At 42.6% G+C, this 14374-nt stretch overlaps 1 protein-coding gene across 2 annotated transcripts in view; it reads left to right on the top strand.

Annotated features, from left to right (window-relative positions):
- C8A (complement C8 alpha chain) overlaps positions 1-14374 on the top strand; it is a 68764-nt gene that overhangs the window by 49588 nt on the left and 4802 nt on the right. For both annotated transcript variants that reach the window (XM_073896676.1, XM_073896675.1), the window contains exons 8-9: positions 8637-8768; positions 10311-10468. In XM_073896676.1, the coding sequence (XP_073752777.1) occupies positions 8637-8768; positions 10311-10468 (290 nt within the window). The remainder of the gene's footprint in view (positions 1-8636; positions 8769-10310; positions 10469-14374) is intronic.

Here is a 14374-nt window from a genome sequence, read left to right as displayed (position 1 = left end):
GAATTAGAAACCAGAAACACAGTAGATCAGATCAACGAAACTAGAAGTTGGTTCTTTGAAAGATTTAATAAGATCGATAAACCACTGGCCAGACTTATCCAAAAGAAAAGAAAAAGGACCCAAATTAATAAAATTATGAATGAAAGGGGAGAGATCACGACTAACACCAAGGAAATAGAAACAATTATTAGAAATTATCAACAACTATATGCCAATAAACTGAGCAATCTGGATGAAATGGAGGCCTTCCTGGAAACCTATAAGCTGCCAAGACTGAAACAGGAAGAAACTGACAACCTGAATAGGCCAATAATCAGTAACGAGATTGAAGCAGTGATCAAAAACCTCCCAAAAAACAAGAGTCCGGGGCCTGATGGATTCCCTGGGGAATTCCATCAAACATTCAAAGAAGAAATAATACCTATTCTACTGAAGCTGTTTCAAAAAATAGAAACAGAAGGAAACTTCCAAACTCATTCTATGAGGCTAGCATTACCTTAATCCCCAAACCAGGCAAAGACCCCATCAAAAAGGAGAATTTCAGACTGATATCCCTGATGAATATGGATTCCAAAATCCTCAAGAAAATCCTAGCTAATAGGATCCAACAATACATTAAAAGGATCATCCACCACGACCAAGTGGGATTTATCCCCGGGATGCAAGGGTGGTTCAACATTCGCAAATCAATCAATGTGATAGAACACATTAGTAAGAGGAGGGAGAAAAACCATATGGTCCTCTCAATTGATGCAGAAAAAACGTTTGACAAAATACAATATCCTTTCCTGATTAAAACTCTTCAGAGTGTAGGGATAGAGGGAACAGTCCTCAAGTTCATAAAATCCATCTATGAAAAACCCACAGCGAATATCATCCTCAATGGGGAAAAGCTGAGAGCCTTTCCCTTAAGATCAGGAACACATCAAGGATGCCCACTCTCGCCACTATTGTTCAACATAGTACTAGAAGTCCTAGCAACAGCAATCAGACAACAAAAAGAAATAAAAGGTATTCAAATTGGCAAAGAAGCCAAACTCTCTCTTTTCGCAGACGACATGATACTTTATGTGGAAAACCCAAAAGACTCCACCCCCAAATTACCAGAACTCATACAGCAATTCAGTAATGTGGCAGGATACAAAATCAATGCACAGAAATCAGTTGCTCTCTTATACCCTAACAACGCAACTGTAGAAAGAGAAATTAGAGAAACGATTCCATTTACAATAGCACCAAAAACCATAAGATACCTCGGAATAAACCTAACCAAAGAGGTAAAGGGTCTATACTCTAGGAACTACAGACCACTCATAAAGAAATTGAAGAAGACACAAAAAGATGGAAAAATATTCCATGCTCATGGATCGGAAGAATAAACATTGTTAAAATGTCTATGCTACCCAGAGCAATCTATACCTTCAATGCCATCCCGATCAAAATTCCAATGGCATTTTTCAAAGTGCTGGAACAAACAATCCTAAAATTTGTATGGAATCAGAAAAGACCCCGAATCACCAAGGAAATGTTGAAAAAGAAAAACAAAGCTGGGGGCATCACGTTGCCCGATTTCAAGCTATATTACAAAGCTGTGATCACCAAAGACAGCACGGTACTGGCACAAAAACAGACATATAGACCAATGGAACAGAATAGAGAACCCAGATATGGACCCTCAAGTCTATGGTCAAATAATCTTTGACAAAGCAGGAAAAAACATGCAATGGAAAAAAAAGACAGTCTCTTCAATAAATGGTGCTGGGAAAATTGGACAGCCATGTGCAGAAGAATGAAACTCGACCATTCTCTAACACCATACACAAAGATAAACTCAAAGTGGATGAAAGACCTCAATGTGAGACGGGAATCCATCAAAATCCTAAAAGAGAACATAGGCATCTTTGACATCACCCACAGCAACTTCTTTCAAGATACATCTCCAAAAGCTAGTGAAACAAAAGCAAAAATGAACTTTTGGGACTTCATCAAAATAAAAGCTTCTGCACAGCAAAGGAAACAGTCAACAAAACAAAGAGGCAACCCACAGAATGGGAGAAGATATTTGCAAATGATGCTACAGATAAAGGGCTGGTATCCAAGATCTATAAAGAACTTCTCAAACTCAACACCCAAAAAACAGATAATCGAGTCAAAAAGTGGGCAGAAGATATGAAAAGACACTTCTCTGAAGAAGACATACAAATAGCTAACAGACACATGAAAAAATGTTCATCATCATTAGCCATCAGGGAAATTCAAATCAAAACCACATTGAGATACCACCTTACGCCAGTTAGAATGGCAAAAAAGGACAGGGAAAGAAATAACAAATGTTGGAGAGGTTGTGGAGAAAGGGGAACCCTCTTACACTGTTGGTGGGAATGCAAGTTGGTACAGCCACTTTGGAAAACAGTGTGGAGGTGCCTCAAGAAATTAAAAATAGGGCTATCCTATGACCCAGCAATTGCACTCCTGGGTATTTACCCCAAAGACACAGATGTAGTGAAAAGAAGGGCCACATGCACCCCAATGTTCATAGCAGCAATGTCCGCAATAGCCAAACTGTGGAAAGAGCCGAGATGCCCTTCAACAGATGAATGGATAAAGAAGATGTGGTCCATATATACAATGGAATATTACTCAGCCATCAGAAAGGATGAATACCCAACTTTTACATCAACATGGATGGGACTGGAGGAGATTATGCTAAGTGAAATAAGTCAAGCAGAGAAAGTCAATTATATGGTTTCACTTATTTGTGGAACATAAGGAATAGCGTGGAGGACATTAGGAGAAGGAAGGGAAAGATGAAGGCGGAGGAATCGGAGGGGGAGACGAACCATGAGAGACAATGGACTCTGAGAAGCAAACGGAGGGTTCTAGAGGGGAGGGGTGGGGGGATGGGTTAGCCCGGTGATGGGTATTAAGGAGGGCACGTACTGCATGGAGCCCTGGGGGTTATACGAAAACAACGGATCGTGGGTCACCACATCAAAAACTAATGATGTACTGTATGGTGACTAACATAACATAATAAAATTAAAAAAAAAACACTTAACATGACATCTACTCTTTTCACAAATTTTTAAGCGTACAATACAGTCTTCTTAACTATACAGACAATGTTGGACAGATCTCTAGAACTTACATAATTGAGACATTATGCCCAGTGATTAGCAACTCTTCATTTCTCCTCTTGCAGCTCCTGCCAACCCCCACTCTATACTCTGATAGTTGGACTATCTTATATACCTCATATAACTGGAATCATGCATGTCTGTCCTTCTGTGAGTATTTCTTTATCATAATGTCGTCAACATTCACCTATGTTGTTGCATATGGCAGGATTTCCTTCTTTCTTAAGGCTACAAAATGTTGAAAGTCCTCTTTTCTTATTTCTTTTTAAAAAATGTGGACTCCAGAACTTTGTATCAGATTCTGGGTTTCTCTAAACTACACACACACACAGAGATTATCCCCTCCTTTACTTTATTGATTATAATTTTCTCCTGGTTTTTCACCTGGCTTCATTGTCTTCCTGAGCTGGAACTTATCCAAAACTCCACAGCCTTTTCTCTTGCTTTCTAAGCTGTGCCCATTCCCTATTGTGCCCGTGCATGGTATTTTCTCACCAGGGGAGGAGGTTACAGTTTTCCCAACTGAGCCTGATTTTGCCATGCTTGGTCTGTCTATCCTTCCAAAAGCCCTTCTGAGGGCTTTTTGAATCCTGATTCTTTATCTGGATGATCCTTGGCTTTTCCTAGTTACTTCTTATGGGTGGATATGATGAGCTAGGGTCATATCCAAGGCATTGACAAAGGCATTGACTGAGACAGGGCAGAGGCCAGTGCTCTGGGACAGGCCACCAGAGTTCTCTGTAGAACCACGCTACTCAATATCTGGTCCCAGATGCACTGACGAGGAATCATCTGGGTAATCTGTTTAAATACAGATTGCTGATGACTCTGAAATTCAGCATTAGAACTGACAGAGGTGGAACACAGGAGCCTGTATTTTTAATAAGCACTCCAGATGATCTCATTGTGTAGCCAGGTTTGGAAAACATCAACTCCAGAGTTCACTGAGTTCAAGACCCCCAAACAAATGCCAGTAGGATATGGTCCAAAGCTGACATCTAAGGAGTCCAGGCTTGATGGGATGGGGTGGAGCCACGGCGGATCATTGTTTGGTTCTATAAATACAGGTGACTTATGAACAACATGGATTTGAACTGTGCGGGTCCGCTTATATGTGGATTTTTTCAACAAATACAGTACAGTACTGTAAGTGCATTTTCTCTTATGATTTTCATAATAATAGTTTCTTTTCTCTAGCTTAGTGTCAGAATATAGTTTATAATACATATAATATACAAAATATGTGTTGATCCACTGTTTATGTTAACTGTAAGGTAACAGTAGGCTATCAGTAGTTAAGTTGTGGGGGAGTCAAAAGTTATACTTGGATTTTCAGCTGTGTGGAGGGTCAGCGCCCTGAACCCCCGTGTTGTTCAAAGGTCAGCTGTGTAGTCACTCCACCACACATACCACACACCCATCTGGGCAAACACCGCAGAGTTGCTCCAGACCATTCTCTGCTCTCTCTCTCCCCTCTCCTTCCTCTGCTCTTTGCTAGATGGAGGAAGCAAGACATGTCTGGTTCTGTGTCCTGTCTTCCAATACCAGTTTCAAGTCTTGGATTTTGTCACTAGGTTTGACCTTCTCTGCCCGCACCCTCCCCCCCCCCCCCCCCGCCCCAGCTTACTGGTCTTTGTTTCCCGTGGGCACTCTGCAGACAGCTCTGATCTGGCCTCCCCTACAGCTTCTGATGAGACTCCTCTCCTAACCCTCCTATATTGAAACATGCGACTCTCGGGATATACCTTAGTTTTTGTTTAGTATATTGTACCAATCCTGTTAGCTTCTCAAGTACAAGACCTTACTTAATTCAGATTTGCATCATATTCCTATTTAATTCACAGTATCTACACTGCCTAACACACAGTGTGATGGGGATGGTACACAGTCAATGTTTACTAAATTTTTCTGACAGCAGAATTCTTTAGTCTGATGTGATAACTGGAATTAATGAAAATACCACAGGCTTCTGAGCAAGATAGACTTGAGTTTGAATCTCAGCTCCACCATTGCTCAGCTGTATGCCCTTAGGCAAGATAATTCACCTGTAGGAACCGAGGGCATCTCAACTACGAATGAGAAGTGTGGGCTGGGTGTCCAAGATGCTTTCAGCTCTCACATTGTAGGATTCTGAAGTCGGAGACCTTCCCTTGCTGGCAGTACCCTACTATGGTGTCCTTGGAAGGCAAATCTTTGCAGTTGAGCGGTGTAGCTCAAATCGAACTGGAATTCTCCCCCTGCAGCCCGTGGCAGGCCGTGGCAGACCCCGCATGAGCATAAGGGCTCTGCAGGAACCCTCCAGCACCCCCCATCCCAGTCACCAGCCTGCCCTGCCACCATAGGCTGGCAGCCCTCCACCACCAGTCCCCTTGTAATCACTCTGGCTTCTGACTGTAAGTGCTTTTCCCCCACTTTTGTTTATTACTGGTGAAGCATTTTTTAATCAAAACAATTAAATATGCTAAATCTTCCTCAATTAGTAATGCATTAACAATTAAAAGTACTCGAATAGAAGTGGCAGGAGAAGCCCTGGGCTTGGTGCTGAGTGCTGGTGCTTACAGCCCCACAGCATCCTGCCTCCCAGGTGCTCCCAGCTCGGGAGTGATTCAGAAACCCATGTGCACACGCACGGGATGGGGAAGTTGAGGCTCAGAGGGGCCTGGAGATGGACAAATCCAGCCCCTCTCTCCCTAAACAGCAAACTGCAGCCCAGTGTGACCACAGGTCTTTTCTCATCTCAGACAAGGTGACTGTGATTGGGATTTGTTTAGTTTTACTTTTTAAAACCATAACATGGGTACACAGGGTGTACAACACAATGGTTTGATATACGTATACAAAGGGAAATGAGGACTACATTGAAGCTAGTTAACATATCTTCTCACATAGTTCCTTTTTCCCGTGTGTATGGGATGACAGCCCCTGGAATCTACGCTCTTTATAAATGTTCAGTATTCCATGCAATATGATGAACCATCATTAGGCTGCACATTGGATGTCTCTACTTATTCATCCTAACTGCAACTTTGTCCGGTTTGACCAGCATCTCCCCACTCCCCCACTTCCACACCCCTGGCAACCAACTTTCTACTCTTTGCTTCCATATATTTACTTGGCTTTTTTAGAGGCTGCATATAAGTGAGATCATGCCATTTTTTTTTTCTTTTTGGGTCTGGCTTACTTCATGTTAGCATGATGTCCTCCAGGTTCATCCATGCTATTGCAAATGGCAGGATCATTTTTCTTTTTTAAGGGTGAATAATCATATATATATATATATATATATATGATATCACATATCATATATATATATAATAGTCACAGACACTTACACACAATATATGCGCACACATACCATAACCTCTTCAGCCATTTATCCAAGTGACTGGAATTTGAATTCAGGATTCCTGACTTGAGATTTTTTCTGTCAGAAGCCTGTACCACAGGACTCCTGGAGTATATTTATTTGCTCATTTTTCTCATTCATCAATCATGTGTTCTGAAAATAGTTACTGAGTGCCTCCTCCACAGCAGACACTGTCCTGCCATTCTGACAAGAGAGTAGTGAATAAGGCACAAATCTTTGACCTCACAGAGTCTGTAGTTTGACAGGGATGCAGGCAAGTAAACTTGGTTGCTGAATACTTCCTTGAAAATATTAGATCTAAAAAAAAAAAAATATTAGATCTAATCCTTAGCTCAATCGAATAACCGACTGAAATTATTTTTCCCTTGTGGTTGCCATAATAATACAAGGACTGGTAATAATTATTGTATAGTTGCAGTTAAAAATACCTTACACCAGTCAGAATGCCTAAAATGAACAAGACAGAAAACAACAAATGTTGGCGAGGATGTGGAGAAGGGGGAAATCCTCTTACACCATTGGTGGGAATGTAAGCTGGTGCAGCCACTCTGGAAAACAGTATGGAGTTTCCTCAAGATGTTAAAAATAGAGCTACCCTATGACCCAGCAATTGCACTACTAGATATTTATCCCAAAGATACAGATGTAGTGAAAAGAAGGTGGACATGCACCCCAATGTTCATAGCAGCAATGTCCACAATAGTCAAACCATGGAAGAAGCTGAGATGTCCTTCACCAGGTGAATGGGTAAAGAAGATGTGGTATATATATATATATACACATTGGAATATTACTCAGCCATCATAAATAATGAATACTTACTCTTTACACTGACATGGATGGAACTGGAGGGCATTATGCTGAGCAAAATAAGTAAACTGGAGAAAGACAAATATCATATGGTTTCAGTCACGTGTGGAATATAAGAAACAGTGCATAATACCATAAGGGAAGGGAGGAAAAACTGAATGGGAAGTCACCAGAGAGGGAGAAAAACCAAGAGAGACTCTTAACTATGGGAAACAAACTGAGGGTTGCTGGAGGGGAGGTGGGTGGGGGATGCGATACCTGGGTAATGGGCGTTAAGGAGGGCACGAGATGTGAGGAGCACTGGGTGTTACATGCAACTGAGGAACTGTTGAACACTGCATCTGAAACTAATAATGTACTATGTGTTGGCTAATTGAATTTAAATTGAAAAATAAGGTAATGATATTTCAAAAATACAAACTCCAGTTCACAACCTTCAGAAAACTTGAGCCACAATAAAGCTGGACTCTGTAGCAATGGTCAGTATCTTGCTCTAGCCGACTCTTCTAGCCTTACCTTGCCATCCCAACGAAGGGCTGGAAACCCAGCTCTGTTCATTTACAGAGTGAGGGATTGGGACAAAATGACTTTACTACTTTGAGAATTATGCTCTTCATCTACAAGATTCAGGTTCCTCCGCGGGTCCCCAGATGTAGACAAATATAGGGACAGCTAATGTGGGACTCAATTATCATGAGGCCAGAAGGCAGGCAGACTCCCGATGGAGATCTATCCATCTTCTAACGGCCCTCTGGCCCCTCCGGGGTACAAAGAGGACCTGGGTAAGAAAAGAAATGTGCAAATATAATCATTCATGCTTGAACAAAACACATTGGTAGCTCTGAAAAAAGAGGGAAGTATTCTGATCCAAATCTGCTTTATGAAGGACATGATATTTGAATTGGAGCTTGAGTAGACTTTGGAACAATGGTGAAAGTGGAGAGAGGAAGGGGTAATGTGTGCAAAAGGGCAGAGTGAAAATGGTGCCAATCACAGGCCAGGTACTGTGCGAGGTACAGGGGTATACGGAGATGGATGAGGCAGAATCCCTGCCTCAAGGAGGCTCTGTGGAGAATGTGCAGAAGAAAGGGAGCTAGCAGTTTTGAGCAACTAGTATGTGCAGTACACATTCCTTCTCATTTCAAAAATTATTTGAGTTGGAACTACACAGAAGAGAACACTGAATTTGGGTTAAAGGACTGGGCTCTCAACCCAGATCTCTTAGATTCCAAAACTGAAGCTAGCTACAACTGCTGTGAGTTGTTCCTTATTCACTGTCTTGAAGCATCTCAGCATTTTGTGTGTCTGTTTCCCTGTCGCAGGTATTACCAGCAGAGATATCACGTCGTGCTTTGGAGGTTTTGTGGGCATTGAATTTGACTATTCAGACAGTATACAAATTGGAGGAAAGTTATCAGGGAAACGTTGTGAAAGATTTGGAGGTGGCGACCCTGGTAAGTATTGAGTAAAGGGTCTCCCAGAGAGAAGCTAGACTTTTCCTTGGACACACACTCAGGGCATGAACGTGATTTTCCTCCTCAGCTGATTCTATTTCAGTCAATGGTCACGCTGCACAGGTGCTAAATACCCCAAAGCAATGACTAGTTGTGGCTCTATTTTGAATTCACCATGAGCTGAGATCATCTTAGAAAGACGTGATTTTGGAATATGCCCCCTGCTAGATTTTGAGCCCTAGACAAAGATCTAAGAAAGAACTGGGATGAAAGGAATGTGTAGACAGAACCTGGGTAGTTGACTGTTGAGATGAAGGCGCCTTGGGTTACAGTCCAGAAGGAGGAGACAAGTCTTCTGAGAGAGAAGAATATAGTTATTAAGGGCAAAGAACAATTATTAGAGAAAGACTGTACACAGATATTTTGTGGCATTTCCTGAACAAGTCAGTGTGAGTGCTCATGCATGCATTCATTCATCAAATGTATTGGGTATTTTTTTTCAGGTGGGAGACACAGAGGATGCAGGGATGATGAAACAGTTTACAGTATAGTGGATGAGGGAGATATGAAACAGGTTCAAGTTACTCCCATTGTGTTAGGCTACTCATGCCTCAGGGCCTTAAGTCAAATGATTTCTTCTCTGTGATGTCCTTCCTTCCTCTCTCCATTTACTTCCAAAAATTCATTCACTTTTCTTTCTTTTTTTTTTTTGATTTTCCAATGTAGATTTTATTTATTTATTTATTTATTTATTTTTTATTGTTATGTTCGTCACCATACATTACATCATTAGTTTTTGATGTAGTGTTCCATGATTCATTGTTTGTGCATAACACCCAGTGCTCCACGCAGAATGTGCCCTCTTTAATACCCATCACCAGGCTAACCCATCCCCCCACCCTCCTCCCCTCTAGAAACCTCAGTTTGTTTTTCAGAGTCCATCGTCTCTCATGGTTCGTCTCCCCCTCCGACTTACTCCCCTTCATTCTTCCCCTCCTGCTATCTTCTTCTTTTTCTTTTTTCTTAACATATGTTGCATTATTTGTTTCAGAAGTACAGATCCCGTGATTCAACAGTCTTGCACAATTCACTTTTCTAGACAACTCACCTTTCACCCTGACCACCCTCCCTCCTGTACTGTAGATCTTTCTCCATGCCCTTTCTGAGCCCCATAGAGACATCTGTCACAGCACCTGTGATATTTAATTAAGCCTAGTCGGTGGTAGCAGGCACGGGGCATATGAATGAATAAATGCATCATGAATGAATCCTTATCTACTTGCCCATCCTCTCCCTCTGCCATGCGGGTGTGGGCTGGGCTGTCCTCCCCGGGTCTGCTCTAATTCGGAGGATGGATCTATTTCTAGGCTCTGGTCCTTCTCTTCTGCTTTGTCCTACGAGTTAACTGAGCAAGGTAGAAGCATGGGAGACAGCTCTAAGGGGAGCACATGAACTCTGTCCCAGGTCTCACTGGTTGGGCTTGCCAACCAGTCCTTTGGCTTTTTGGAAAATGAACTAATGCAGTTATCCTCTTGATAACAGAAAGCAACATGCGGGCCATGGCCGTGGAAGACCTTATTTCTCGGGTTCGAGGTGGCAGTTCGGGCTGGGGCGGCAGCTTGTCTCAAAACAGGAGCACCATTACATATCGTTCCTGGGGGAGGTCATTAAAGTATAATCCTGTTGTTATTGATTTTGAGGTAAGTCTTTTCGCACTTGAAGAAACTCTACGTCCATGAGGAATGAAAGTGAAGCAGACCAGATCATTTCATATTTCTTATTATGAGCCCATCAAAGAACAAGATTAAATGTAACGGCACACTGATCTAGTGGCCTTCCCCACGCCTGACTGTAGGGAGTGCGTGACTTTAAACCCAGGCCATAGGACCACTGGGAGCAGAAGCTTACTATCTGAGCAGAGTCTAGTTTTACACGAGTAGTCCCAGAATTTCTTCAGCATTAGGCCATATTAAAAAAACAGGAATTTGCATTTAGACAGAAAAGACTTTAAAATCACATTTGTTGAAGTGGGGGTTGGCAAACATTTTCTGTAAAGGAGTGGATGGTAAATATTTTTGGCTTTGTGGGCCACATAAATCCTCTGTCCAACAAATTCTCCTCCTTCTTTTTTACAAACTTTTACAGACATAATAACCATTCTTAGCTCAAAGGCCATCTGCCTCTGCTCTAAGGGATCCCAGCCCCTCATCACAAGGAACCTCTGGTCCAGACGTGAGTCTCACCATGGAAAAGATTAGGGACCTGAGGCTCCAAGTCACCAGTGAGCCATTTACAGTCACAGAGCTCATACGTAGCTGCCTGGATTTCAGACCTTCAGACTTCATAACCAGTTCTCACTTCCCTCTACCCTAGCACCTTCCTTGAAGCCATGGTTCTCAACCTTGGGGGGAGGAGGGGCAGGTACTTTGCTCCCCAGGGGAAATCTGGCAGCATCTGGAGACGTTTTTGGTTGTCACAGCTAGGAAGGTGCTATTGGCATCTACTGAGTAGAGACCAGGGATGCTGCTAAACATCTCCCAACACACAGGACAGCCCCCACAACAAAGAAATGTCTGACCCCAAACGTCAATAGTGCTGAAGTTGAGAAACCCTGCCTTAAATCCCTAACCTCACAAAGGCAGTAAGATCATACTCAAAGTGCAAAGGAAATGGATTGCTCTACCAGTTGTCTAACTATTTCTATTCATAGGCAACAGTAGTCCATTTAGGAAAGAACTGTATTTTGGGCTTTTAAATAAAATATTGTTTTCCTGCCCATTTTCTCTTGACTCTTGTCCATTTTCTACATATACTTAAAGTCCCAGGTGTGCATACATTCCTCTTCTTAAAATATATACCAACCAGTTGAACCCAAAAGTCTATTATAATACCCTGCTCTCTATGAAGAAAGAGGTCAGATTGATTAACCCTGATTACATTTCTTCTCCAATAAGTAAGGGACCATTTTCATGCACCTGTAATTCACATAGGGCCTGAAAATTGCTATCATCAAGCTATTAGTCATTTGGGCAAAAAGTGTAAAATTGATATCAGGGGCAATATATAAACTTTCATGGGCAAGAGGTGAACTTTGTGTTTGCCTTGAGCAAAGCTTCCAAGGGGAAGTCTGATATTAATGATTTGGAAAAGACCAAATACTGTCTTTGGGGAAAGAGAGCTTACATTTGGGGTGAGAAAGATATAATTTGGATCATGACTCGCCACCTTTTCAGTGTATAACCTTGGATAAGTTACTTTATTTTCTGAGCCCTAGTTTCCCGGTCTATAACATGGGGATAATAAAATGTTACTTCATAAGGTTAGGGAGAGAGTAGTGGGTACTTAGTGAATGTCAGTTGAAGAAACAGGTTGATGGAAACTAAGTAAGCTGGCCAAATACCATAGCTGGTAAATGGCAGAGCCCAACTTGAGCTCTGTCTGATAGATTCTAACACCCATGATCTCTTCACATCACAGGCTTCCCCCTGAGAGGTTTGGATTTGATGCATTAAGGTGCTGGCAGGTTACACAGCAGGAAGGTAACACAGTTAGAGCTGTGTTTTAAAAAGAGGATGCTTACAGATATATGAAGAATGAATTGAAGGGCTGGGGAGAGAGAGACAGACAGACAATGGGCAAGGAGTCCAGCCAGGGGGTTATTAGGAACCTGATGCTCAGAGTGGAGACCATGTCTTACTCACTTGCATGTCCCCATAGCTTAGCAGTGCTGATTTATGACAGGTACTTAGAGTGAATATAGGAATCATGTTATGTTCTGATGCTGTGCTATGTTATATATTACATGTTAGGTTATATCATGTTGCTAATATCATACCACTTGCCTTCTCTGAATCTGTTTTCTTATCTATAAAATGGGAACAAAACCATGGCCAATATCTTTTCAAGCTCTAAGATGTTTTTCTCCAGCCCTCCTCCCTCCTTTAAGTCCCTACCTGCCCTTCTAAAGGAATGCTCCCTTTCCACTTGCTGTGGATTCTGGGTGTGAGGAGTGAGAGGCAGGGCACTGAGTGCTGAGCCCCACTGGAAGGTCACAGGGAAGTTGCCCAATGGTCCCGACCTTCCCTGGAATTAAGAGTCATCTTTAACTAGGGTCACAGGGCGGCGCATCCTGCACTGACTTCCTAATAATGGGTCCAAATTTTCTGAACTTCCAGTAAGTGGTCATCTGCCCTCGGCTGGCAGCCCAGCCAGTCCTGAAATGACCAGGCTGGTGACCTCCGTTGCAACCTGTGACCACAAGCCAAGGTCTGTCTGTCACGGGTCTTTCTGTACACATTTCCAGGAACCCACTCAAGGCTACTGTGAGTGCCCTCTATTGACTTATGATTCTGGAGAAGTGAGGCTCAGTCCTATCTCTGAATTGCCCTGTGACCTTGGCAAATCACTCCCATCTCAGGGCTTCGGGTTCCTGTTCTATAAAACGGGAGATCTGTGAAGGAGCTTTCATTGTATGACTGTGTTAAAATATATAGTGTTAAAAGCATGCCAACCACAACCATATGTACATGCAATTTGAAGAATTTCGGCTTTATCCCCCAACATCACATCTCACTAATAAAAATGGTGCTTTACTTTATATTGTTCTTCCCTTCTGCAATGGTATCTCTCTTTCATTACTTCTTTAGATCCTCATAAGAATTCTAGGAAGTAGGTTATTATTCCCATCTTATAGAAAATGAGGCTGAGGTTTAGAGACAGACAGGAAAGACCACAGAACCAGGACGGGAGCAGCATTTACCGAACTGCTACTGTGTGATAGGCCTCTCCCATCTATCAGCTTTCATCCTCACAGTAAGGTCAGAGGATCTCATTTTAGAGACGAGGAAGGCAGGCTCCGCGTCTAACCTGACAGATCGCACAGCTGGAACTAGTGGGGCTGAGATCCGAAGCCAGATTTTCTGGTCCCAGATTCAATGCTCTCTACCACGTCTACTATTTCCCAACCAAGGATCGATTTCGTCCCCCCGGGGGACATGTGGCAATGTCAGGAGACAGTTTCGGTTTTCACAACCAGAAGTTATTATCAGCATCTAGTGGGTAGAGGCCAGAGATACTTCTAAACATCCTACAATGCACAGGGCTGCCCTCCCCTACCAACAAAATTCTCCAGCTGGAAATGCAGTCGTGCTGAGGTTGGGAAACCCTGGGTTATAGTCATTCCTGGAATGGGCGGTGGCCTCAAATGCAAATGACCCCCCCCAACCTCTCCACACTGATACCAATAGGAGTGTTCAAGACCTGCCAACACAACTACCTGTAAGGTCTTTAATAATTCCTGCATGGAAGATTAGCGATCAAAAAAAAAAAAAAAAACCCAAAAAAACCCACACATAAATACCCATAATACTTTACCCTCTTCCTGCCTACTAAAAGTGCTGGATGGGGGCCGATGAGTTGACATAGATTGCTACTGAGCTCTCTTCCTCTGGGATTGGAGGACCACAGTTTTCAGAGCTAAGCAGGCCCATGTACAGAGTGGCTCTTTCACTTAATTATGTGATCCTGACTGAGTCACTCAAACACTCGCAGTCTCTGGAGTTGAGTGGTGGTGAGTAGCCACTCAGGAGTTGAATGGTGGTGAGGAT

Source organism: Callorhinus ursinus, unplaced genomic scaffold, assembly GCF_003265705.2.
Source record: "Callorhinus ursinus isolate GAN/ISIS: 27379988/994484 unplaced genomic scaffold, GSC_fseal_2.0 scaffold9, whole genome shotgun sequence".
In the NCBI taxonomy this organism is placed as follows: Eukaryota; Metazoa; Chordata; class Mammalia; order Carnivora; family Otariidae; genus Callorhinus; species Callorhinus ursinus.
Note: the sequence above shows the minus strand (reverse complement) of the source record. Positions and strands in the feature narration are given on the sequence as shown.